Here is a 27095-nt window from a genome sequence, read left to right as displayed (position 1 = left end):
CGCCTTTTATTTTCAATTTTTAATTTGCAGTCGCAAAACAAAACAAACCACCGGCAGCTGTCAAAGTTGAACTTGATTCATCGGCAGTTCATTTGTGTCGCCATCGTGTAAAACCCAATTAGATTTTTTATCGTGACGTCACAAATAAACAAGAGTTCATCCTTGACAGTTCAGCGGTACTGTTTACAAACAAGCTTAAACAAAAATCGAAGAACACATCTCAAACAATTATCTTTACACTTTGCAACTAGTGACTTTCATTTAATAAATCTAAAAAACAAACCGTATCCAATCGTGAACAAATATTTTAGAACTCCGAACTTTAAGCGATGTGGACCGTAAATTGTCTCATCCAATTTGTCAACAGACAAACAAAAAAATCTATGTTTACAAACAGTATGTAACTGTCAAAATGTGTTCATTTGATTGAGGTTAGCAGTTACGGTAAAAAACCTAATTCCAGTGCCAACAACGGATGAAGAAAGAACCTAAAATCCTTATTATATCCGTTTAGCGTGCATTCAGTCGTTGAATTGTACAGTTTAATACCAAATAATTGAAATAATGTCGCTGACAAGGCGATAGTTGGCTCAAAGTTGATTTTCTCAAAATCCAAATTTCGCATGTTTTGATACTATTGATGTGGTATTATTTTTATATTTTCAATTGAAATTGAACCTAATATCTTAGATTCGAGGTATACCATCCTTAGAGTTGATAGTTTCTTAACATTGATCTAGAGTAAGGTTTGTAGTACAGCAGACACGGAATCAATTGCGAATTCTGTCCAAATGAAACTGAACTCGCCTCGAAGTTTACTATGGAATGAAGCAACTATTGCAAAACTCGGAGGATTATTTCTGATGATTATTTCTGTTCAATGTCTGTCTGTAACTACAATCTGTTTACACTTTCAAAGCTATAGACGATATTGCTATTTGTATTCACTGTAGTAGTTGTATTTCAACGATGAGAACGTGTTTGAATATTCGAAACGATGTAATTTTTCGGCGAAATGACACTATCTTGGCCAACTCTTTTCAATCATTGAACTAAAGGTGCTGCAATACATAAACACATAAAAACACTCACCTATCCCAGAACTTGTCCTTTGAGTCCTCGACGAGGAACGGTTTTAGAGGATAGCTAATCTCGTTTCCCATGTACGAATAGGACAGATAGAGACAGGTCAGCACCGCTGCCTGCAGCTCAGCTTCCTTGGTCTCTTCACCGTCCACCAGTTCCCGGACCAACATATACACGAAAACCACATTTGCGGGATTGATGAAAGCAACATCCTGGAAAAGAATTTATGAATAAACATTAAGAACCGTTTCGATTGAAAGTTATACATAGAAAAGAAAAATTTAATTCGGGATAGCAATTCAATTTGGTGATTTTGTAGAGACAGTTAAGGTCAACGCTTTCCACATTATTCGGAAATTTAAGGAAAAAATGCTTCGCTTTGTTACAATAGATCAAACTAGATAATAAAAGTGGCGCTTGAGATTAAAGTGGGTCGATAGACAAACGAAATTATCAAATGCATGCGATTATCTCTGCCTTGCAGTCATCAACCCTGGAACAACCCGAAAGGGTGAATTCAGAATATCATCGTTGCATAGGAAAAAGCATCCAGATAATTTAAGTTTTTATTTCTTGTGTTTTGCTGCTGCTAGGGATCAGAAGAGGTTTGTATCAGATGCTTGTTAGCTTTCCCATGTTCGATATCAGGATTCAAAAATTCTTTCAGGACACTTGGAAAATTTCGGCAGTTCTTGATTATGTCTACTTCTTTTAAAGTTTTTGTAATAAAAAAATGTTATTCGATTACAATGGCTTAATTAAAACGAAACATTATCACCCCGATTCTGCAGTCCGACGGATTTGTGATCAGTGCAGTAAAACTTCATTCAATTCAATTAAAACTGAATGTGGAACACATTGACGATCTCTCTAATGCAGTAAACTTCACTCTCTGACACACACAATGTTTGCTGACGGCCCGAACGGGCAGCATTCAGTTCATCAATAGTTTCTCTTCAATCGAGGCTCAGTTTAACCACCGTCAGTTGATCTCTTGAACTAACAAAATATCTCTTTCAATAGTGTGAGAGCAGCCTTCAAATGAGGTTCATGTAAACATTCGAATTGGTTCAAGATAATAGATGAAAGACAAACCAGATAGCTGAAATATCAATCACAGAATTTTTCAATTTTAATACTTTACTCCATTTATAATTCTATTCGTTCGAACTTGCTTACTACCAAGAGCGATGAAGGAGCTACACTACTTGGCACTTGAAACTGAGCAAGCAAAACTTCAAATGACTAGGTACGATTATTCAACTGACGATGAATTTTGGGAGCTTTACTTGAAAGTGGCAGCAAAAGTCAAATGAATTAGTAGGGATATGCGGACGGTCAGGGGCCATAAATTTCATTTTCATCTTATATTATTCGATTGAAAATGAAATTTTACCGCACTGTTTGTGATACGAACGAATCTACACTTTCGTTCGAGTTCGAATTTTGCATTCTTTATTCCGTTCGACTTGTATGATTCGATCGACTCTCTTTCGGAAACACTTGAAATTTCGAACACTAATCATCAGAGCTGTCAACATTACTTACACGTTCTATATTATTTATATTATTCATTTCTTTGTAAACGAAACCGTCACACTTGCATAAACCAATTAGAACGATTCTAAACCGAACAGAAGTAATACGGATCTATTTAGTTGGTCGTTGAGCGCTTGTTGGACAACATACTGCACGAAATATTCGTTCAGTTTGCTGAAACGGTTTGTTATTGTTTTTTCTTTTGCAAAAATAGTGTGAAAATTAGGTGTTATCTTCATAAAGAAAAAAGATTTGTTGTTATTCTACGTGAAGTAGAAGTATTGTACAGGTATTTAGTGTTAGTTAAAAAAATAAGTGGAAAAAGCTTCAGAAATTGTCTAGTAAAACTAGTCCAACGGGGCTCCAACTCCTCGTATTAAAAATGGCTCAACAATGGACCTCTGTCTACCGGGTTTGTTGAACGAAAAAAATGGCATTCGGTGTAACGGTCTGTTTCAAAATCGGCAAACGAAGGTTTCGTGTTGGCCTCCCGTTGAACGATTGATTGGACGTTCATTGGACCAATGATCCAACGTATTGGACCAACGAAGGACCACCGTTGATCGTTTATTTCTAAGAGGGTTTACATAGAATAATGACAGAACCCATCGACTTTCGATCTGTACACACTAAAATTCATTCGGTAATTTTTACATCTTTTGACGAGTTTAGAACAGCCGAACTACCAAACACTCTCATTTTACTGTCCTCTTAGAAAAAAAAAACATTCAACGGTGGTCTTTCGTTGGTCCAATACGTTGGATCGTTGGTCCAATGAAAGTCCAATCATTCGTAACCTTCGTTTGCCGATTTTGAAACAGACCGTTGCACCGAATGTCATTTTTTTCGTTCAACAAACCCGGCAGACAGAGGTTGGAGTAGTTTTACTGGAGAATTTCCACTTTCCATTTTTGTTCCACTTATTTTTTATGAACCAACACTACATACCTGTACAATACTTCTACTTCAGGCAGAAGAACAACAAATTTTCTTTCTATATGAAGGTAACATCTAATTTTCTCACTATTTTTGCAAGAGAAAAAAACCTGTTTTAACCCACCTAGTGGTGTAATGATACCTTTCTCATGTACATATAATATTGTGGTATTCTATTCAAAATTTTTCTCTTCGGTTTTTGAAGGAAACCAAGAGATTGTTTGTGTATAACATACAGAATAAAACAGTGCTTTGATTGCGTAGGTCATCATTAAGAAAACAAAGTAGGTTCACTATTATATGCACTTCCGGCACCTGAACCCGAGAACCGGTATAATCAAAGTCGGTTTGTACGGCCACCAACTAACATGACATACAAACTCTACTAGTACGCACTCTTAATTACGATTTAAATGTTTGTTGCATCCGAAAATATGCAGTAATTTTTGGTAGGACCATAGGATCTTTCAATTGACCCTACGATTGGGAATAACGGTTTAGAGTCTAGTTTAGAAATTTTTTTACGTTTTTTGTTTCGCCGGTTAAGGTGACAGTGTACTATATTGAACACACTTTACCCTATAACTCCGGAACCGGGAGTCGGATCCGGATGAAATTCAGGAATTCCGTATGGGACCGGAAGACCTTTCATTTGAATCTAAGTCTGAGAAAATCGGTCAAACCATCGCTGAGAAAAGTGAGTTAGATCCATTTTGGTATATATGACTACTATTTCCGGTACTTCCGGAACCGGATACCGGGAACCAGGATAACCGGAATCGGTTCATATAGTTGTCTACTGATAATGACTATCGATTTGTGTAGTTTTGAGGCCAGTTTAGAATTTTTTTTACGTGTTTTGTTTCGCCGGTTTAAGTGACGGTGTACAATATTGAACACACTTTACCCTATAACTCCGGAACCGGAAGTCGGATCCGGATGGAAATTCAGGAATTACGTATGGGACCACGAGACCTTCCTTTCGAATCTAAGTTTGTCAAAATAGGTTCAGCCATATTCGAGAAAACAGCAAGCAAAATTTCTCCCCTCGCACTGACAACTTCAACGAGAGCTCTTCTCTTTCACATATATACACCACTGTTGTATAAAGTGTGCACGCATCATGAGTGCGTTTGTTTATTTCCTTTTACCTTTTCCACTGAATCGCACCAAAGTGCTAGAGCATTAGCTAATAAATTCTCTGAGGTGGATGCAGATACTTTCACAGAGGTGTACACGCCGGTGAGCACTCTGGTGTATGGTTTGAGTAGAAGAAGCGTGGGGCACGCAAAATCAGCAAAATAGAACAATTTATCGTTAAATTTTCAGTTTTCATTGCAAATTTTTCATAGCAAGGCCAGATCTACTTTCTATTAATTGAACTTCACAGATATGTTCGCTCACCATCACGCGCCAGTGGTCACTTGGGTGTATTTAGCGCGTGAGAGCGATTCATGCGAAGAGAATGTGTTTCACTCGCGCCAGCTGCCTTAACCACAAGCACACACTCAAATGCTGTCTATTCGACACTGAGAAGAAGTGCGCTTTCCTCTTTGTGCGATGCTTCGTTTTTTTGCATCCTCGGTGTGGACAAGAATCTGACGCCAGCGTGTATTACTCTGGTGAAATGCCATCTCTGGTGATTGCATAACCTTTCGATTTGAGAAAGGCAAAACAACAACAAACCGATCCAGCAAACTGAACGAATATTTCGTGCAGTATGTCTTTCAACAAGCGCCCAACGACCAATAAAATAGAACCGCTTGCTGAGAGGGTGGTATATCAGCACAAATAAACATTTGTTGACAGCAGTACCTTAAGGTACCGCTGTGATGAAATGTTTTTTTTACTGAAGAATATCAGCTACCGAGATTGGAACAGCTGATCGGTAATCCAATTTAAGTGTGTTAAGTATTAACCAAACTGACTGGCGTTATAGCAAATAGCTGTGCCATAAACAGATGTGACAGCTGTCACATCAAAGGAGAAGAAGAAGAAGAAGTATTAACCATTAATAACTAAAAACTTAGGTTTTCTCAAACTTCTAGAATAGAGAAAGAACATTGATAAGGCTTGCTTCTATTTCTCGCACTTGGACGACATCCCATAAATATCTGTCCCGCTGAACTGAATATAAAAAGATAACCATGGTTGAAATTTGGATCGTGTGGAAGGTTCTGTAGTACTGTGGTACATCTATTTATTCCACCTAGTGGTATGATCTTGCCATCCAACCAGTCTGATTAAAACATATTTCAATTCGTAAAGATAATTTCTGACACGAATTTGAGCTGATTTTCAATACGAATTCATTCACATTGTTTCGATTTGTTCAGAAAAGCGTGACTCAACGCTTACGTATATTCGACAACATTCTCGGAACCAAAAGTATTCGGAAAAGAAAGTGACAGCCATTTGAATTACGAACTTGATCAATGGTCCGATAGTAACTTTCAAACGAGCCCTAAACTTGCGGAAATCGGTTAATCCATCTTCGAGAAAATTGAGCGTATAGAATAAATCTTCGGAATGTCGTCGAGCTGATTCAAATGCTACATAACACTATGGGTCTCCGAGGCACTGTAGCGTGTAAATTGTGCATGTTGGTTGAAGTAAAAAACCACATTCAGTACATGTTTAAAATCCATACATTTTACATATGATTCTGTGTTCTACTTGCATAGATGATTTGGTTTCATATTCCACTATAATTTTTACGGATAGTGCAACGAGGAAATCAGCTACAGTGAGGTTGGCATTTTTAATTCCTTGATTTTCTATTAATTTGCTTAAAATAAAGCTAACAATTGTAGTAGTTACACTTGCAACAAATTGATGGTCGGATCGAACTGGACAAAATACCAATTTTTGTATGAAGTAAGGCCGGCTTTTTCATTATTCGTTCATTATCGAGACTTTGTAAGCTTAGGCTTACAGGTAGGGTAAGTAATTATCATGGCCGCGGTTTAATCGATATAGATTATTTGAAACTGATTTTGTCTAATAATATCATGTTTTTTTATATCACGCAGAGATCAACAGAGTTTGAAAATTTGATAAAAGTCGTATTTAAATTATGAAAACCAAACTATAATTGAAAGTTTATATTCGTTTTTGTGGTGATAGACAATCACTTTTAAACAGTATTTTTGGATAAGTTGAAGTGGAGGCGAAATAGGTTCCCCGAAAAAGAAATTTATTATCGTTTAACTAAAACATAAACTAAGAGCTCTACAAAAGACCAGTTGAAATGGGCAGGAATGTCCGATTTCATGTATACATATTGAAAGCTTGGACGTCTGTCGACAATATTCCATTATAAAATTATGAATTTTTATCATTGTCGCATATAACGTCAAGGGAAACCATGACAAGTTTAGAGTCAAATAAACCTCATTTGCGAGAAGCTCGAATAATGGGTGTCCATTAAAACGGTTATGAATTGTTCCGAGCAGTGAAGTAAAATTTCCGGAATGATGATTGCGTGGCTTCAAAAGAATTCGTATTTACATCATATCAGTTGACAGATATTTTTTTTTAAGTCGTTTGAAAGGAAATAGAAATAATACACTAAGTTCGGTGTAATCGACACCAGCACAAAATATTCACGTGAATGGTCTACATATATTCACCATATCACCTACATATGCCTCCGAGCGATCAAACCATCAATTAGCAATTGTATCAAACCCACGAAACCGTATTTTACAATAAATTCTCAACTGTTGGAAAAAAATACATACAAAACTTACTTATAGTCAATGATGTGAGTGAATTTCATTTGAAAAAAGTAACAGTGCTATACACATTCGAATCTACACTGAGAACGACAATTTCACAATCGAAAAAAGTAATATACGCTATACCGAGCATGAAAACATCAAATATAATATATTAGTGCACGTGGACTTTGGACTAACAGAGGTTCGTGTGCATGGTTTTTTTCAGCCGCTACCGAAGATTATATTCGAACAGCCATGTACTACGGAGAGAATCTTATGGGATCATCGGACAGAGAACAATGAAACCCGTTAACGCTGATAGACCGTGCGAGAAACTGAACAAGTAGACGTTTTCATAAAATGGAAACTATTATACCGAATCTAACAGAGAACAAAGAAAAACTATCATTGCATAAGTCATCAACTTCAACCTATGGACTACAAGGATCGTCTGTAATTGCTAACAACGACACACACAGTCGCAGAAATAATAAAGACGATGAAGAAAAATCCTTTCCAATGACATCAGCAACGACGAATCAATGGGCGTTAGCGCGATAAGAGCTCCTAATGATTATGACAGTACTTCTTCCACAAACCAAATAACAACGAAACGCAAGAATAAATATAATGAATTATTTTCGTCAAGTAGTTTTCTATCATGGAGCCTTGGAGTGTCACTCATCGCATTTTTATTCATGACTCATTTTTGAAGAATCAGTCATACGTCACAACTATTGGTGAGTTTAAAAACTTATTAAATTAATGCAGGGTTTTTTCCACAACCTGCAACGGATTCGTCTCGGCATAATAATGACAATTTTTCCGGTTACCGCACCGTCCAGGTGGAAGTGGGCTTCGTCACTCATAATTATGTTGCTTTGAGAAATCACACTATTGCCCAGTATTTAGAGCATCTTGTTTACGAACAATAAACGAGCTCCATAATCCGCCGGTTTCAACTACTGGATGATGACGATCTTATATAGACGATACGACAAATCTTCCTTGACCATTCGATGGAAAGAACGACGGAAAATTTCAAGTGCAGCCGAATGTTTCTTGCCCGAACGCGCAGAACTCTTCACAAGAGCGGATTGAACTCGTTCAATATTCTCTGGTGTCCGGACAGTCCGGTGTAGTGATACAGACAAACGATGTAATGATGAAGCCAAATGAACTATTTTATGTTAAAACTTACCTTATGTATTTTTTTTTTTTTTTTTATTTGCTGTGTCACTAACGTGACAGGCTAAGGCCAGTAATGGCCCATCTTGCCTTTGTATTGTTTGTTTATAATTTAATTTTGTGTTTTAATTCGATTGTGTTTTTTGCACGTGTTGTTCATTTATTTTCTTGTAGGTTATGTTTGGTTGTATTATTATTTTCGATTATTTTATATTTTTCGATTGTAAATTCTTTTACATTGACTCCCGATGATGTTTCGCGGCGTCGCCACACGGATCCACTCTAGGACGAGAAAAAATTTTTCTTCCGCGAACAGAAATACACAAAATTTTATCGCACTAGTGCGAAACGATATGCTAACACTTTGAGAGCTTCACCGGAAGTGACCTTATGTATTTGATTTATTGAAGAAATCAAAGTCCGTGTGAACTTTGTGTCATTGACAAATGTTTATGTTTGTTATCATAATATACTGACAGCTACACTGACAGTTCAAACAAACTGTCATAGAAACATAGAAAGAGATGCTAGATGATATTCGAGATTATTCAACGATATTGCTCATGACGTTACACTCTTAAAATAGCTCACTACAGATGAAGTTTACTATGGTTTGGAAAAAACATTCAAGTCGATCGTTTGATGTAAATTTTGTTCAAATGAGTTAATAGAAAACAGTGACAGTATGAATAATAATATAAATGAATGAACAAAAATGTGCAATAGCCGAATAACTATAACCGGAAAATTTCAGCTAAGAATCTGCCGTGGGACTGAAACAACTGTTTCTATTACATTTTATTGTGAGTGTGTACTGGAAACGGATATGGAAAAAAAAGTAAAGGAGGCTAGAACGGCATTCTGTGAACTAAGCTTGTGACTAACGTGACGAAAAATATTGGATCGCTGAAAAATAAAAATTATATAAAAGCACATGTTTAAAAATTTGCATAGTTTCTAATATTCTGGACCGGGAATACGACATCCGGATGTGACCCGGAGATTTTATTTTGGTCCAGGACCTTTTATTACAAAAAATTTTACCCCCAGCTTCACAGTATTACGAAAAGGGACCGGCAAAGCCTTTAATTTGTAATGTTTTTTAAACTCACGAATAATAGTAAAGTATGACTGATTTGTCAAAAACGAGTTATAAATAAAAACATCGCGAGCGGTACTCCAGTGCTCCATGACGGTAAACTACTAGACGAAAATAAACCTTCATTATTTTACTTTCCGATGCCGTGTTCGGTTTCTCACTCCCTTGTTAGGTTTCAGTGTAACCGGAGAACAAATCGTGTCAGGTTCCTTTGTGCAACCATGTATAACCTAACAGTTTCCGGTAAGGTAAGATTTTTTTCTTCTTGTTTGTATTGCCACTAATTGCAATTCAATGTTCAACAATTGACAGTCAAGTTTAGCTAAGGTTGAATTGATAACATACACACTTAAATTGGATCACCGACCTCAGCTGTTCGAATCTCGGTAGGAGATCTTTTCGGTAAAAATAACGTTTCATCACAGCGGTACCTTTAGGTAATGCTGTCAACAAACTTCAAAACTCGTCAAAATGTGGAAGAATTACCGAACGAAATTAAGTGTGTAGTGTGACTCAAAGCTTCAAAGAGATCAGTTATTTATCGAAATGAGTCCCACTTCGAAACAGTCTTTCTGTGAACTCATGTAAATTGACCAAAATTATAACATTCGACGGAAGTTACAACCAATAAAAAGCAAAGAGGTGTGTTGGAAAGTGAATGAATAGAAACAAATCATAAAAAAACAATAATTTTCCCGAAGATGGAAAACAATAATGATGTCTAGAAAAATAAAACAAACACACGATAAAGTGATAGAGCAGATATTTACAACCACAGATATTTACAACCAAAGGCTCGCATATGAACTGTGCGTAAAATTGGTTCATTCAGCGTGACGAACACTTTCCGATGTCACCGCAATCGACACTTTTTTGGGTGCTACATTCACTAATTATAAATTTTTGTTTTGCTGTTGGTTAAAGTGACAAACTTATTTTTTTTTTATTCAAAATTATACAAGATAATATAGTTGTCTTTCCACTTACGGAAATCGTTTGAGAAGTTTTCAATTTTTTTTATTTGGAATATTTATATAATAGGTAGGAGAATTTTGTTGTCGTTCTAGAACGTAATGGAACGTTTTGAAAGATTGTGGCGAATAGTCGAGTTGGAGGCAGTAGTGAGCTCTTTATTTTCAACGTAACACTTTCCGATGTCACCGCAATCGACACTTTTTTGGGTGCTACATTCACTAATGATAAATTTTTGTTTTGCTGTTGGTTAAAATGACAAACATATTTTTTTTTATTCAAAATTATACAAGATAATATAGTTGTCTTTCCACTTACGGAAATCGTTTGAGAAGTTTTCAATTTTTTTTATTTGGAATATTTATATAATAGGTAGGAGAATTTTGTTGTCGTTCTAGAACGTAATGGAACGTTTTGAAAGATTGTGGCGAATAGTCGAGTTGGAGGCAGTAGTGAGCTCTTTATTTTCAACGTAAAAAATTTTTGTTTAATTCTGTATATCTGTTATCTGTGTTACAACTAACCCTACTCTGCACCTGTAAAAATTGAGCGATAAGTTTGTCAGAAGAAAATTCAAATAAGTTTGTCAGAAGAAAATTAATAAATAATTTTATTCATTGTAACTAAAATACTAGCGCGTCTTTTACTTGTGGAACAGAGCCAATTAATTCTTATTGGTGCTGGGTATTTTGGCATGGTTGACAACTAGAAGCGGTATAAGTTTTTCCAACCCATTTATTCCATATTAACAAAAAATAGTAAAGCTCTAGAGCCCTCAAGTGGTAATAAATGGTCGAGTATATAAATGACGAACTAGGCTGTGTCGTATACATGTTACCAGCTGATGACGTCAATTTTGCTTCAAACTGAACTCCAATTAGACACCACCTTACAGACTGTAACATTTGATTGTATATACTTGGTAGACTAACCGTGTCGTCCTCTCATGTCATTCATTAAATGTTTGATGGCCCCTACCGGCGATTCAATCGGAAACGCAAACAACACGGTAAACAAATGAGCCGAAAATAATCGAATGATTTTCCTTTGCGCGTACTTGTTGGAAGGTTAACCGACTGAAAGCAATAAATAAAAAAAATTACCGTGATATTTTATTCATGGTTCGATTTTTTATTCAGCAACTGGTCCTTAGTGACGGTTTAGCGTCAGAAATAATGCTTCTATACAATCAAAAATAAAACGAGCTTTCTACTGCACTTATAAAATGTAATTTATGTCAGTTTTCATCTTTTCTGAGAATTTTTCATTCACGATCACGTGACTGTGCGTGATGCGGAAAATAATGGCGATGGAAATCGGTTAACGTCGTTTGGTAAGAAAAAAAGGTAGGTGTGTGAATTTTGCAACTTTTACTGCTTCGTATCCATCTAAACTAAAGTATGACTTATTGACGACAAACCAGCCTCATACTTTTGACGAGCTCAAGCAAACATTCGTGCTGGAATCGACGCTAACCGAGATGCTCGAAAAGGTAATGGGAAACGCAGAAAAAACCAAAAGTAGTTGTTTGGGAATGTTTTGATGGCACTGAAGAGACCCGATTTGTGAAATTTATCCAATGTTCACAACTGTTGAGTACTTTTTGATACCATTTAGTTATCTACTTTCAAACCAGAGTTCTGGAAATTCGGGAGCTGGAATTAAATTGAATTACTAAATTCGGATCCTTGGACTGATTCTGAATTCAGATGCAAATTCAGATTCGGAATCCAGATCAAGAATTCAGTTCATGAATGTAATACTAGAATATTTTCAGAATTTTCAGGTTTGAATTTAATTCTAGAACTAAATTCTGAACTTGAGTTCCGATTATTAATTTTGCATCTGATTTCGGAGCCAATCGTCTCAGGTTCCGAATTTAGTTCTTTAATTCAGTTTCAGTTCCTGAATTTTCAGAAGTTCTGAAATTGTTCCAAAGTTTATTTTCATAATTTCAGTTCCAGAATCCAATGCAAATGAGGCTTCACTCAACGCAGAAGGTCTGTTTTTACTGGTTATGGTTGAAAACAATTGCTCGTCGCGACGTCCGAATATTGAATGAGAGCGCGACCTGAGCCTCTTGGTGGAAGGTCCTCATCATGACGCCCAATTCTGTTTAACGCACAAGAAGAAATCACGCGTTTTTTAAGAACGGCCAATAAGCCACCTGGCAACTTCCACTTTCGAAAGAAACTTCTAGCGAGCTATGAAAGACAGAGTATTAAATTTAACACCAGACGAAAGAGAAAACTTTTCTCTGTCGTTTACTATTATGACTCACTCTCAGCGAGTGCCGAGTCATTCGAAATTACTCTTCAAAGCAGGGCAGGTGGAACATGTTAAGCCCAGGTGGGTATTTTTGTACACCGAAGAAAACGTCCTATTATTTCGAGGTATTCTCCAATTCTAAAGCCAATGTTTTTTAAATTCGACATAATAATTTTTGAACGATTCAATTCAGTATAGAAATAGAGTAGAAAAAAATTATTTTCATCAATGTTAATAATATTACTTTTGTTTTCCAACCGAATTTCTGGTGGGTAATTACTCTCCTTTAAAATTTTCGGCTGGGCAGTACTAAGACTATTTGGTCACGTATGATTACGTTCGTATTCTAGGAAGTAGGGCATCATTCCAAGTCATTTGTAAGTTTGAGCTACGACCTAGAAGAAATCATTACATAAATATAATCGTAACACAAGTCGTACAATCGCTCATATATTTCAATGTTTCATGTATCTCCATATTCGAGTAAAAAAACTATCAAAATGCTGTACGGGATTCATATGTCCCGGGTTGGCGGTTCAATGCATATGACGCTGGTCTTACAAGCCAGCTGTCGTCTGTTCGAGCCCCGACCTGGAAGGATTCTTAGTGTTAGTAGGATCCATAGTACTAGCCATGCAATGATTCTGTACACTAAGAATCGGCTGCGAAGTCTGTTGAAACAGAAAGGCCAAATTCCACCACAGGAATGTAATGCCAAGACTTTGCTTTTTACGGGATTCATTTGCGGCCTTCAGAAGGGTCAAATTGTAGTATTCTCTACGATATTAAACACTTTTTGAACATTTTACTCGAACGCAAAGCAGCCAACCCAAGTAACAATTTTAATATTATTAAATACTTGTAGCTGTCTTCAATGCTATATAATAAATCTTGCAATAAAACTTTAAACTCCACGAAAACCTACTGAAGACCTCTATAAGAGCATGTTCCTGCAAAGTGGACTATTCTTCATAAGGTTTATAAATCAAAATGAAGAATCAGCATAAACCTGCTTAAAAACTCCAAATTCAAGAAAATTTTGAAACCAGCTTTACGATCAACTTTAAATTTCTTTGGATGGAATGAATTCCGCTATGAATAAACTGTCGTTTTGATGATATTTTTCTTGACTATGTGTGTCATGTCTACTTTGAATGCAATCAGTAAGAATATATTATATTTTATTTACGGGTTTGAGACCTTTTCCGAACGTAAAAACTTTATGCGCTTTTATTTTTATCGTGAATGTAAGGATAAAAATAAGAATTATAACTAATCGTCTTGAAATAAATGCGGTTTTTGCGAAAGTCTCCAAGATTTATGAAAATTATTTTTTGTGATTCATCGTCATTTTTGTATAAAACTATTCTGTGGCGATAAAACTTGTGCATACGATCTGAAAATGAATCATGAAAGTCCAACATATTTCCTCGTTTTTGCATTTCGAAGTTTATTTGATGTCAATAAATGCTACGATATAGAACATCATAATGGCGGCCATGAAATTCCTTTTAATGCAAATTACACTTAACCTAAGAAGCAATAAATCAAATAGCCTACAACTAATGTATCATAAATGTACTTTAGAACCCTCAAATTTACTCTGAGTGAAATTGTCATAGAATGAACACGCACACACACAAAACTAGATTTATGAAAGAATTTAACTGGCAATAATGTTTTAAAGAAAATGTTTGAAAGCAATATTAAGAGTGTTTGCATGGTTTTATTCTAGTGCAAATTGTTTAATTTTAATTTTATTTTTAGTGCAGGTAAAGGGTTTTATAGAAGCTTTGAAAACTATGATATTACTGGTTAAAAGAGACACTTATTATAGTTGGCATAAAACAGGTAGTGATTGAAAAATCAATTACAAAACTCCTATAAATTATAATCAAAACCATAAGGCATTCGAATTGTTACTTGGGAAGTGCTAGCTTTATTTGCGTTCGGTTGGTGAGAATTTCGCACTGTGAATTCTAGATTTGCACTAAACTGATGATTTTTACCTCCGATTTGCAAAGAAGAATCTCGATAGTTCTCCAGATAGCATTTAGAGCCATTAGAAGGGCGGATTTTGTATAACGTCCCCCATAGTTGTTCACTTTTCGTCTTTTTTTTCTCCAATGCAATCGACCTGCAGCTGGATGACGCAATCCCATCTGCATTCAATTATTTTCGTTTTTTAGATCTTGGGTAACGAATATAAAATAATAGGCAATTTTGTCTACAGCACAATAAAGACTGTCCCAAAAAGTATGGACGCACAGAATATTATTCTCAACATTTGCTACTTAGCCATTGTAGACTAGCTGGCGCCCCTTCTTGCGATCGTTACTCATTAAATTCCGTACAGACTTCTTGGCGACAAGTTTTGACACTTTTTTCCAAGGGGCTGGGGTCCACTAGAAGATTGATAGTACCTATTAGCTCTCTCCGGGCAGTACCAGCCTAGATGCCGTGTGGAATCCGGCGGAAGAATAGATCCACTAGGTTTCTGCTTCCAGTTATCAGATATTTTCAATGTTTCACTTCTGATTACTCTATTTTACTAAATTATCTCTTCATTCAACTTATCAATTTCCGTCTAGCTTCGGAGAAAAGTTTTGTTTGGAATGTTTTCTTCTTCCATGTTATTGATGTTCTTTTAGGATTATAAATTTAATGTTAAAAATCAACTATTGCGCAAATCTGTTGATATTACAAAGTTAATAACAGAGATAACATATATCGGTATATTGAATATATAGTAAAAAACACTTGATATTAATATTTCAAATAATAAATTAATATTTTTCTCGGTAGCCGGCTGATCAGATCAACCAATATAACCAATTAATAATTTTAATAAATAATTAAAATAATAAATCGAAAATAATAAAGAATCAAGAGACACCATCTGTTGACCTTTATTTGGTCATTTAAAATGATTTTATAACAACTGTTTAGAGTATGTCAATCCAATGAATCAACTATTTTGTCTAAATCCTATTCACTCGTTTTTTTTTGTATTTACTAATTTCATTTAAAAAACGGAAAGTTTTTATTCTTTACGCGATAGTATTGCAAATTTTTCTTCAGTTTTCTCGAATAAGAGCTGTGAATCAAGACTTCCCGGGACTATAATATAGGATATTGTTGAAACGTTCATTAAGGAAGTCAGTGAGTTTAGTGGTGCATCCGAGCATATTGAAACCGGAACATACTGAGTCGCGCGCGAATAATACCAATATTGAAATCTTTACTAACAAATATCCTTCTCCCTTGACACTTGTGGAGTGCGCAGTAGTATATACGGCCTCTAGTAACAACAAGTGTTGGACTAACATCCCTTCCCATTCCTTAGACGATCTACGTTCGGGCCTGGACGGCGCCGGTACTGATCAATGAATTCTGCGATTACCAGAAGATGTACATTGAAGGATGATTTACCAGTCCCAGGTTGGATCGTCTAGAAATTCCCTGTACAATTCCAGCTAATCCCGATCAGTAACGGAGTAGCAACCAGGGGTGGTCGCTCAAGCTCAAGCTCAAGCTCAAGCAAGCTCAAAATTTTCGGCTGGGTAGTACTACCCACCGTACCCACCTCTTTCACCGGCCCTGCTTCAAAGTGAATGTTGATGGATGGCTTATAGGCCGATTTAAAACACACGCGTGAAATGATCAATTTTTCGACAATGTTTACCCTTTATACTCGTACAGTTGAAAAAATAAAATTTTTGAATTATTTTTGGTTATCTCACACAGTAAAAATTTAATCATTAATTTCTGATCATATTTTTGATGACATGGAGAAAGAATAATGTTATTGCTTTTAGTACAATTCGACATATTCAGTTCTACCCATTCTGCCACAAAGCGAATTTTGAAAAGGTACCCCATAGTAAAGTGCGACGTATTTACGCTAGGAAAACTAATCCGAAAACCAAGCGTTTGCGTAGCAGAATTATTCCAGCGGAGACGCTTGATTATTTATTGGCTCAAAACACATCCGTTCAACTAGTGCTTAGTATAGAGATTGGCAATCCGTTCGCAAACGGGTCAAAAGAACTTGACGAATGTGTAAACACTGAACAGGAGACCTTTGTAAAAGTGCTCCAATGTGATAGATTATTATTATCCTACCCGCGAAAAACAAATCAATGTACTCACTATTAAACAATTGGTTCCGAACAATTTGCTGTTTGCTCTCGTATATTGTTTTCGTATATGCATTTAAAATTTCCAAAGAACTAAAGAACAGGTTAGGAGAACTAGTTTATTTATAAATTTGCAATAAGAGCAATTTCAGAAATGATTAGCAAGTCGTCAAAATTCAAATGGGGAAATGATGAAGTTTATCAACATTTGCAAAACTTCAAGTTAATAATAAAACATAGTCATTTAGAAACCAGCATTTAATTCGACAGACTAAAAGAAATAAATTTGCTCATAACGATCTTTCTTCTAGATGCAACCAATCTGGAGATATTTAAACATGAAACTCAAAGAACTCGTTTTTTCGTTGATTTGCGCCGTTTAAACAAGTCAAACGTAATTTTAAACATATGAAAACGGTTATTCTAAATGAAATATACAATTTTATTTATCATTTTGTTAGTTATTTAAAAAATTGGGATGTATTATTTGTAGTAGTAAGATCGTAGCTCCTAGCCATGTAATGCAGGAAAAGTGGGGACCAGTAGTGTAAAATTAAGCTTATATGCCCACAAACTAACAAGTTCTGTAAACTAAAAGAAATTATCGAACAGTTTTATGGGATTTGTACCTGTTTTTGACCATCGTTTGTAAAAAAACTCATGAAATTGATAATTTTCCACTTATCACGTTTTGGCTGAGGAACCGAAAGTCAGATCTGGATAAAAAGTTCTTGAAATTTTCGGGAAATTATAAGATCTTTCATTTGAATCTTGGTTTGTGAAAATTGGTTAAGCAGTTTCCAACAAAATTCAGTGCGCATTTTTCTCTATTTATCTCACTTAGCCGGAAGTGGATCCAAATGAAATTCAATAGCACACTATGGGAACCAAAGACCTTTCATTTGAATTTAAGTTTAGGAAAGTCGGTTAAGCCATCTCTGAAAAAAGTGAGTGCACATTTTTTCCATTTTTTTGCTCAGTTCGTCGAGCTGAGTCGAATGGTATATGAAATTCGCCTCTCCGAGTCTCGGATTAAAAGTCGGTTTTACAGCGATTGCATGGCCTTTTAATATGAACAAAGCAACACAAATTGTCTCATAACGATCTTTCTCCTATTCCCGATCTCGAAATAAACGTAATTCTAGACATATGAAAACGGATATTCTAAATGAAATATACAATTTTATATGCCATACTTTCGGGTATTAAAACAATGGTATGTATTATTTGTAGTAGGAAGATCGTAGCTCATAGCCAAGCAATGGTTCTGCGTATGCTTAGAATTGGTTGCGAAGTCTCTTGAAACAGAAAGTCAATTACTGCATCGAAATGTTGTACCCTGTGGGAATTTTGGTACTTCATGGTTACCGGATAGAGCTAAAGTGTGCATGACTAGTTTTAATAAATATTTATTGAAATATAAGTAAAATTAAATTTTTAAGATTCAAAGGTTGTTCAGGTTTTTTCTTTTAGGGAAAATTGTAAACCTAATTGTATTATGTAAAGGAAAAGGAACTTATATACTAACTTACTAACTAATACAGAGAGCGAATCGATTCAATTGAAGATTGCATCGATTTTTGTCGGAATTTGCTTACAATATTATGTGACATTACATCTAATGATTCTATATTTGTGAGTCTGTGTAACTCATTTGTACTAAACCAGGAAGGGCGCTTCAAAATCATTTTCAGAATTTTATTCTTTGAAGCGTTTCTTGGTGGAACAACAACTTCCCCAAATTGGTACTGCATAAAGCATGGCTGGTCGGAAAATTTGTTTATAAATTAATAATTTGTTCTTCAGGCAGAGTTTAGAATTACTGTTTATAAGAGGATGTAAACATTTAATATATTTATTACATTTTTCCTGGATTCCTTCAATGTGATCCTTGAAAGTGAGTTTTTTGACATACGTTAAACCTAATTATTTTGCTTGATCAGACCATGTCAATTCCAAGCCATTCAATTTAAGAAAGTGATTATTGTTTGGTTTAAGAAAAGAAGCTCTTGGCTTATGAGGAAAGATAATTAATTGCGTTTTTGCTGCATTTGGTGTAAATCTCCATTTTGACAGATAATCATTGAACATTTTTAGGCTTCTTTGTAGGCGACTGCAGATCACTCGACTGGTTTTAGCGCCTAAATTGAGTTTAAACCTAAATTAATTTTAGCGCCTAAAAGAGTTTTCTTTTAAAGCGACTTTTGACTTGTTTAAACGGCGCAAATCAACAAAAACCCGAGTTCCTTGACTTTCTAAACATCTAAATGTCTCGAGAATGGTTGCTTCTGGGAGAAAGATCGTTATGAACAAATTTATTAGTCTGTCTAATAATGTTCTCGTGTACAAATGACTATTTTTTAAATCAAAACTTGAATTTTTCAAATGTGGGTAAATTATTTTAGCTGTAACATCGTCATTTTCCAAATCACACTAACCAAATTTGAACCAAAATGTGGGCTTCAAGTTAGGGTTTAAAAAATTATTTGAAAAGATATCAAAGAGACGATTTTATTTTATTACAGTTTTTCGGTTGGCTTTCTAAATCCTGAAAAATTTTTCAACTTTTCTTTTACAGCGTATATTTTTTCGAAAATGCTCAATCAATTTCCTACAACTTCTTCTTGGAGATATGTAATTTTTGTACAACTCACAGTTTCTTTAAAAAAATTTTTCTTTTTATGAATCAGTCTTTAGTTAAATCGGTCTCTCCATCCGTGCAGAACAAAAAGTTTGCCATATTAAAAACGTGTGTCAAGTTTCGATCAAATTGAAAAAATGACGATTCGGATTTTCCCACTTTTTCTGCAATTAATTTTTGGAATTGCTCATAAATAATCAAATTTGAACAAACAAAAATTTCGAAGGCTCCTGCGATCGAGCGGAAGGACCACGATTGTTGGTGACAAAAAGTACGATTTATAACAAGTAGAAAATGCATTGATGCTTCTTACTTTTTCGGTAACCGATGTGTCTGCTAATTGTGACTGATTATCTGATACTTGATAGTTGGACCGCCTAAATTTAATATCAGTTGGTTCAAGTGTTTGACTCGGAATGTTTCAAATTAAAGCGAAGTAGCCGAAAAGCAGATGAGTTGATTTTGAGGTACGTGGTTTGTTGAGAAGATTATTAAATAAAATTTACCACCAAACTAACAGTTTTTGTGTCATGCGAAGCTGTGTATATAAACACTTTTTTGTAATTAGTTATTACACTTTTCTGTAGCTGCTCGATTCGTTTAAATTGCATAAAGCATGTAGCAAATGGTGTTTGTTTTGCAAACAATTGATTATATGTTTCGTTAATTTAAAGCCATGTAAACCATGTGGACACACCTTTTTAATATTCAGTTCCTTGTTTGTTTGATAAATAAAGCAGTGGCCTAGAACTTACATTCTCGAAAGCAAAGTAATTAACATTAAAATCCTTCACGAGGGTGTGCCCTTGTCGATTTTCGATATGCTGATGACGGCTTTGTCACGACCAGACCAAATAACCAGGGACACATTGTTACTATTTCTATACCTTCATTGAATCCCTTACAGCAGCAGCAGCAGCACCAAATCGTGGGCCTTCGGGTATTTGGAGATTGAACCCATTTCACTCACCTGCCATCCTTGAAGCAGTAAACTCCGATCGACTGCCCGCAGCCACATCACGGCGTCACCTGCTTGGAAATCTCGTAGTTTTCGGCACCGGTCGTGCAGGAACATGCCCAAGCACTTCAGCAGCTCGGAGGTGGAGGCCTGCGATAAGACGGAAAAAGGATCGATTATTCATTTGAAAATTGTTGTCACACAGTTTTTTTTATTTGTAAGAGATTTGTTATAAATATCTTCGTGTGTTTTCCGGATAAGCCAGTATGCGTTTTAAATTTAATTTAACAGCTTACCAGTTTAATCTTGTGTGCTCAAGTTACTATTTTATTCTCTTCTAAGAAAGTTTAAATTAAAACTTTCTTTAATAGAAATAGACTTGTGATTGGTGACATCAAATGAAGAGTTTAAACTTTCTAAACACTTTCTTATATGAACATGGTAGTAATATATACATATATAAGTAAAAACCAGCAGGTATTTTCGGACTAATATAAAACTAGAACTGAAACCATATTCAAAAGCTTACATCAAATGTATATTTTAATTTGATTTCAGTTTTTATTGACTATCGAATCTCTCATCCTTATCGTTTCACTCGACTACCATCAAAGCGGAGAGGAAAGATATTTTTATTTCGTCGAGACGTGATGTTGAAAATGTCATAATCAAAATTCCCGCTGTAAAATTCGGTCCGATTGTTTGCTGCTAACGTTGGGAATTTTGGTCAATAAATTAATCACTGCTGTGCGATCCTAACGAAACGCTAACTTTATATCCTCAAGATTTTATATACACAGAAGCTTATCACAGAACAGCATGTTCCTCTAGCAATCCACCTTTTAGAGACGACGTTCGCTCAAAAAGTGGGCCAAAGTACGGTTCTACGATGCTATAATCTTCTTACGGATTAAACGCCTTTGGATCGAGACGGTGGTAGTCGAAAGTTTACACAGTCAAGAGAGTTGCGATTGAAAGGATTAAGATTTTGTAGATGGGATGTGTAATATTTTTCTTCTTCACTAAAGTGAGGTACTCAAGAGCTGAACGAAGCAAATATAGATTTTGCAAATGGAGTCTACTTATTACAGCAATGTTAATCAGAAGAAATCATCAGCAAATTTTCCATACTACAAAACTATAATTGTATTCGTGAAATATTCACTAACCTCAGAAAGATAAATATGTTTATACCAATTTCAATTATCTACAGGACCCGAAAGACAACAGTTTCAAACATAATGGAATACCAAAACAAATTGAAACTGTAGACACTCACGTCCAAAATTTATTACTAGATTCGAAAAATGATTCCATAGTTTATTTCGTTTCTCTGACTGTGAATTTAGCATAAATTAACTATTCTAAGTTAATCCAACTCGTACACTCTAGTTCTGTTCATATGACACGAGATAAAAAAAATCCCATCCGCTTGCAGACAAGCTTTCAAACAAAGAACTGAACTGCTCTGGACGCCATGAGTTTAGCACTGGTCGAAAAATATAGCGTGCATGATAACAATGCTCTGCTTTCTTATTCGTTGAACGAACAAAAAATTCATTTTACATGATTAACTAGATCGATAAAATGGAACTGATTTCATTACGACAAAGAAAGAAGCGAACATAGTCTCAAATTCAAAACGAAATCAACCAAAGGCACGTGGTCTTGATGACAGCTAACGAGATCATTCTCGGTGCTTGCTCCTAATGGCGTTATCGTCGACAGTGCCTGCAATGAAAACTTCGCTGAAGAGCACCGATATCAAAGATGAGCGCCCTGACGAGATACTAAATTATGTCGAGCTGAACACAGGTAATAAATCTATCGATGGCGATTGGATGATGTAACTTGTTGGATTCCGAAAAGTGATAATATTTATGACGAAGGCAGGAAATTGTGTTCAGTATTCTCACCTATCGGGCGAAAAATAATTGAGGGATGCTGCCGTTAATGCTGTGGATGGATATATGACATAAATCATTTCAATGATCCGGTATCATAATGCTATTTATTGCTACTTTTTATTTATGTTCAATGAAAAATCGATTTGTGATTCAGGTTACAAAATTGATCAATTTTGAATGTAATCTGCTGCAATGCATCTAAATCTATCGTTATGAAACAAGTAATTGATCACTTAAAATGTTGTTTTCATTCAGCCCTTTCAAAGCCCTGACATTCCTTTTGATTCGTCTTACGATGTTATTATACGAGTATCTTTCTCTGAGATTATAAGTTATGTTTACAATTATAAAGATTGCATACAAAAATATTTTGTCAAACATCGACATCATTGGAAATCGTAGAAAACCCTCGATTTACGTACGCTTGAATGTTGTTTTTACTGTTATGTGATGTGAAGATTAGAAAAATTGCACTTTCGAAATGAATTTTAACAGCTTTAGAAAGACATATAGGACGATTAATTCTGTGGTGAACTCTATATAGCTTATTAAAAGCAGATAACTTATTTAAAAAATCGTGAGTCAGTGTTTCTTGTACTACCGTTAATTTTCGGTAATTTATTCTCCCGATCACACTACACTGCTAAAATTCGATACCTTTTTGAAATGTGTTTCTCTAAGTACATTTCAAGTTCTAGACTCACTAACATATCAAGTACGCTTCATTTGTGCTTCAAAGTTCTACTGCATAAAAGTAGCGTGTGTCGTCATATGGCTCAATCAAATGTCGTCACTTATTAATATTAAGTTCAGACTTGTTCATATATAATGCTTTGAACGTAAGACTAAAGCGTGTAACTTTATGGCAGATATCGATGTCAATCAATGTGTCTCTATATTGATGTTTATATGTTTTTATTAATCCTTATATTCCTTGACAATTGCGCCAATACTACCACCCACTTAAAACCGATTCTCGAGCTCGGCATAATGAAATGCCGAATTGGATCGGCAACGCGAAATTTTCCTGATTGTTCAGTAATTCACATACTCATTGCCGAAATTCGTTATTGTAAAGTTTTGATGTCTCGGCAAAGCGCATTTTATTGCCGAAGTTTGTCATATTATGTTGCTGAACTTGTCCGTAAAAAAAAACAAATACACAAATCCGTTTTCCGAGATTTCGAACAGTGTGTTAACTTTTACTGAAACTCGGCGCGCCACTTGTCATCTAATGTCACCTATCGATTTTGTACAGTACCGAACGTCGCCATTTCTTATGGAGCTGAAAAGCATTTACGAATTTAGCGAATGAAAGACATTTCAGTATTACGTGAAAAGCTAAGTGAATATAATTTCGAATATTTGTTGTGAAATACTTTTGAATATTTGTTTATTTCCAGGTAGGGTGACCACTTGAAACAAATGTTTTTCTCTGTGATATTCCTTTTCGGGATTAATTTTTTTTAATTAAAGTGAGCATTAATAAAATACACTCATTCCCCCCATTTGGCTTTCATGATAAGTTTTTCGTGCAATAATAAAGCAAAATCCTTCCTGTACTCGATTACATATGACTCAGTAATCCATGATTCGATCCCGATCGTTTTTGTCGAACTAACAGCAAAATTGCTGCTGACAAGTTCGGCAATAATTGACAGTTCAGGGTTGCCGAAATTCGCAGTATTTATGCATTTTTCCGAGACGGTTACCGAGTCCTCGGTTGTGCAAATCTCCGCAATTATTTCGCTGAGATTCAGCAATAAAATTTAAGGGTGTAAGTGTGAACATTGTACCAGCAAATGACAGTTCCCATTTGTTTATTTCCACTTCTCAACTTCTTCCATGAAAATAAACCAGAAATCATAACCAAACAGTGGGTATTTGAGAATAAAGAAAAAATAACCAAACTGTAATTTGCGCCGTTTTAAAACTCCTTATTCAATATTGATTTATTTTTATTTGTATGACTCATAAAAATTCGTTTTTTTTTTTCAGGTAATGGAATTTGAGAATACCAGACAAAATCGTTCAATTCTTCCAAGGTCTTGTGTCAGTTGGCGAAATGAAAATTAAATATTAAAATTTGTATATTTTAGCTGATAACTTATATTTTATTAACTATATTTGGCAAATTATTCAATAGTTCATATCTGAATGATGACATTTCAATTATAAGGTTATATCTACCTCATATGAATTATGACAATTGGAATATAAGTGTCGAGCGGATTGAATACTAAGTGTCATACATTTGAAATAAATCTGCTGTTTGTTTGATGGAATTCAAGTGTATTATCAATAGAAATCAATATTATTTGATTTGAATCAGATTTGAAAAAACCTTCACTCGCAATTAAAGTGTCGAATCAAATGCGACGAAATTAAGTGTAAAACACATCAACCCAACGTGGCGATTTTTATCAGTGTAGACCTTTTTATGTGTGCACGATAAAATTCTTTCTTTTGAATAAAAAGTGACAGCAAAGTTTGTTTTCAGCCATTTTGAATGACGTATATGTGTGCGTATCCGATTCAGTGCAGTAATGGACTATCTTCCCGACAATTTGGAAGCAGTCTTATATGTTTCCCGTGTACAAAACCGGTGATCGTAATAATGTAAGGAATTACCGTGGTATAACGAATTTGTCTGCTGCATCAAAACTCTTCGAAATAATAGTGAGCAATGAGTTGTTCTCTCGTACAAAACATTACATCTCAGTTGATCAACACGGCTTTATGCCCGGGCGTTCGGTCAGTACTAATCTTCTGGATTTTACCTCGACCTGTATTTCACGTTTGGAGGAAAAAGTACAAATTGATGCCGTATATACTGATCTAAAAGCGGCATTCGATCGAATTGATCACCGTATTCTTTTGTGTAAGTTATCGCGTCTGGGCGCAACACAAAAGTTCATTGACTGGCTTTGCTCTTACTTAAGTGGTAGAGTCTTACGAGTCAAGCTTGATTCCTGTATGTCATCCTCGTTCTCGAACATATCTGGTGTACCTCAAGGCAGCAACTTGGGTCCACTTCTGTTCTCGCTGTTTTTTAATGACGCTATTTTGCTGCTCGATAGTGGCTGCAAATTAGTTTACGCCGACGATTTGAAACTTTACCTTGAGGTACGCTCTATTGACGACTGCGTGCGTCTTCAAAAGCTTCTGGATGAATTTGTTACCTGGTGTCGAAGGAACTGGCTTATAGTCAGCATAGCAAAATGTCAGGTCATAACATACCACCGAATTTTGAATCCATTACTTTTTGACTATAAAATTGACGGACAAACGCTTCAAAGAGTTGATCGTGTTAATGACCTTGGTGTTTTGTTGGATTCCAAACTAACTTTTAATTTACATCGTTCCACATTAATTACAAAAGCGACTCGACAATTAGGATTTATTGCTAAGATCGGACGTGATTTTAAGGATCCATATTGTTTGAAGGCATTATACTGCTAGTTCGGCCTATACTTGAAAATGCTAGCATAGTTTGGAGTCCGTATCAACTAGCTTGGAGTTTACGAATTGAACGTGTGCAGAAAAGATTTGTTCGATTCGCTCTAAGGAATCTACCCTGGCAAAATCCGCTAGATCTTCCACCGTATCCCGATCGCTGACGTCTGATTGGTTTGGACACACTGGAACGGCGCAGAAAAATTCAGCAAGCAATTATTGTTGCGAAAATAGTAAACGGCGATATTGACTCTTCGAAGCTTTTATCGAGTCTTGATTTCCGTGCTTCACAACCGAGGGGCAGATCACTCATCGAAATCACTGAATCCAAAATGCGCATTGGAAAAAATGCTTCACAATGTGTTGAAAATGCGTTAATTAATCTAATGCACCTACATTGCATTTAAAAATCTAATGCATTAAAAATTGCTTCGAAAATGAAATGCATCAGTGAATACCCGATAATGCGTGCATTCGATTTGTGCTAAATTTGAAGTAATAAATTTCGATTTTTAAAATTGGTGGAAACTCTCGGTGAAAATGTTTATCTTTGTTGTTTGAAGTTTTAAATGTATACAAGTGCGATGGAGTTTGAAATGAACCGTAACACTGATACTAGTGACTTATTACCTCATGAAATCAAAAGTTTTTGGAAAGCAGTAGAAGAACTTACTACGGAAATTGTTCCGTATTATTTGAAACACATAATTACGGCTGCTGGATACGATAGATATACGGCTTTGAAAAATTTTTCAGACGATATGAAACTGGAGCTGGAGCTTTTTGCCAGGGAACGCATTCCAATTTTGTTTTCAGCGGATTTGATTTCTACGTCTGTTTACCTTTGAAATCCGGAACAGTTCAAGTTAGTGCCTGGACATATTCAACTTCTTAAAAGTATATCTCAAAAGTTACCTGAGAATGCAAAACACTTCCATAAGGTAAGTAAATTATCCAGAATTGAGAATCTATTCTTCTTTAATATCAAGTTTAATTTATTGTGGTACATCTTACTACTTGTTTTTTTCCTGTATTAATTATTCATTCTCCTTCATAACTTTCAATTTCAGATCAGGCAAAAGCATGCAGAAACTATTTCACGTATGCGATCAAGGTCGGAGGCACGCCACAGTCAAATTTTGCAAACTCAAGCACAGCCATTTTCTTCAAACTCTTTGCCAATA

General features: G+C 35.4%; 1 protein-coding gene across 1 annotated transcript in view; it reads right to left on the bottom strand.

Annotated features, from left to right (window-relative positions):
* The window catches only part of LOC131428225 (cyclin-dependent kinase 5 activator 1), a 115143-nt gene that overhangs the window by 5669 nt on the left and 82379 nt on the right, over nucleotides 1-27095 (bottom strand). The window contains exons 2-3 of the mRNA XM_058591986.1: nucleotides 20561-20698; nucleotides 1093-1298 (exon numbers count right to left, since the gene is read on the bottom strand). Coding sequence (XP_058447969.1) covers nucleotides 1093-1298; nucleotides 20561-20698 — 344 coding nt within the window. The remainder of the gene's footprint in view (nucleotides 1-1092; nucleotides 1299-20560; nucleotides 20699-27095) is intronic.

This window comes from Malaya genurostris, chromosome 2 (assembly GCF_030247185.1).
Source record: "Malaya genurostris strain Urasoe2022 chromosome 2, Malgen_1.1, whole genome shotgun sequence".
Taxonomy (NCBI): domain Eukaryota; kingdom Metazoa; phylum Arthropoda; class Insecta; order Diptera; family Culicidae; genus Malaya; species Malaya genurostris.
The sequence above is the reverse complement of the archived record's forward strand: the minus strand, read 5'-3'. Positions and strand labels throughout refer to the sequence as shown.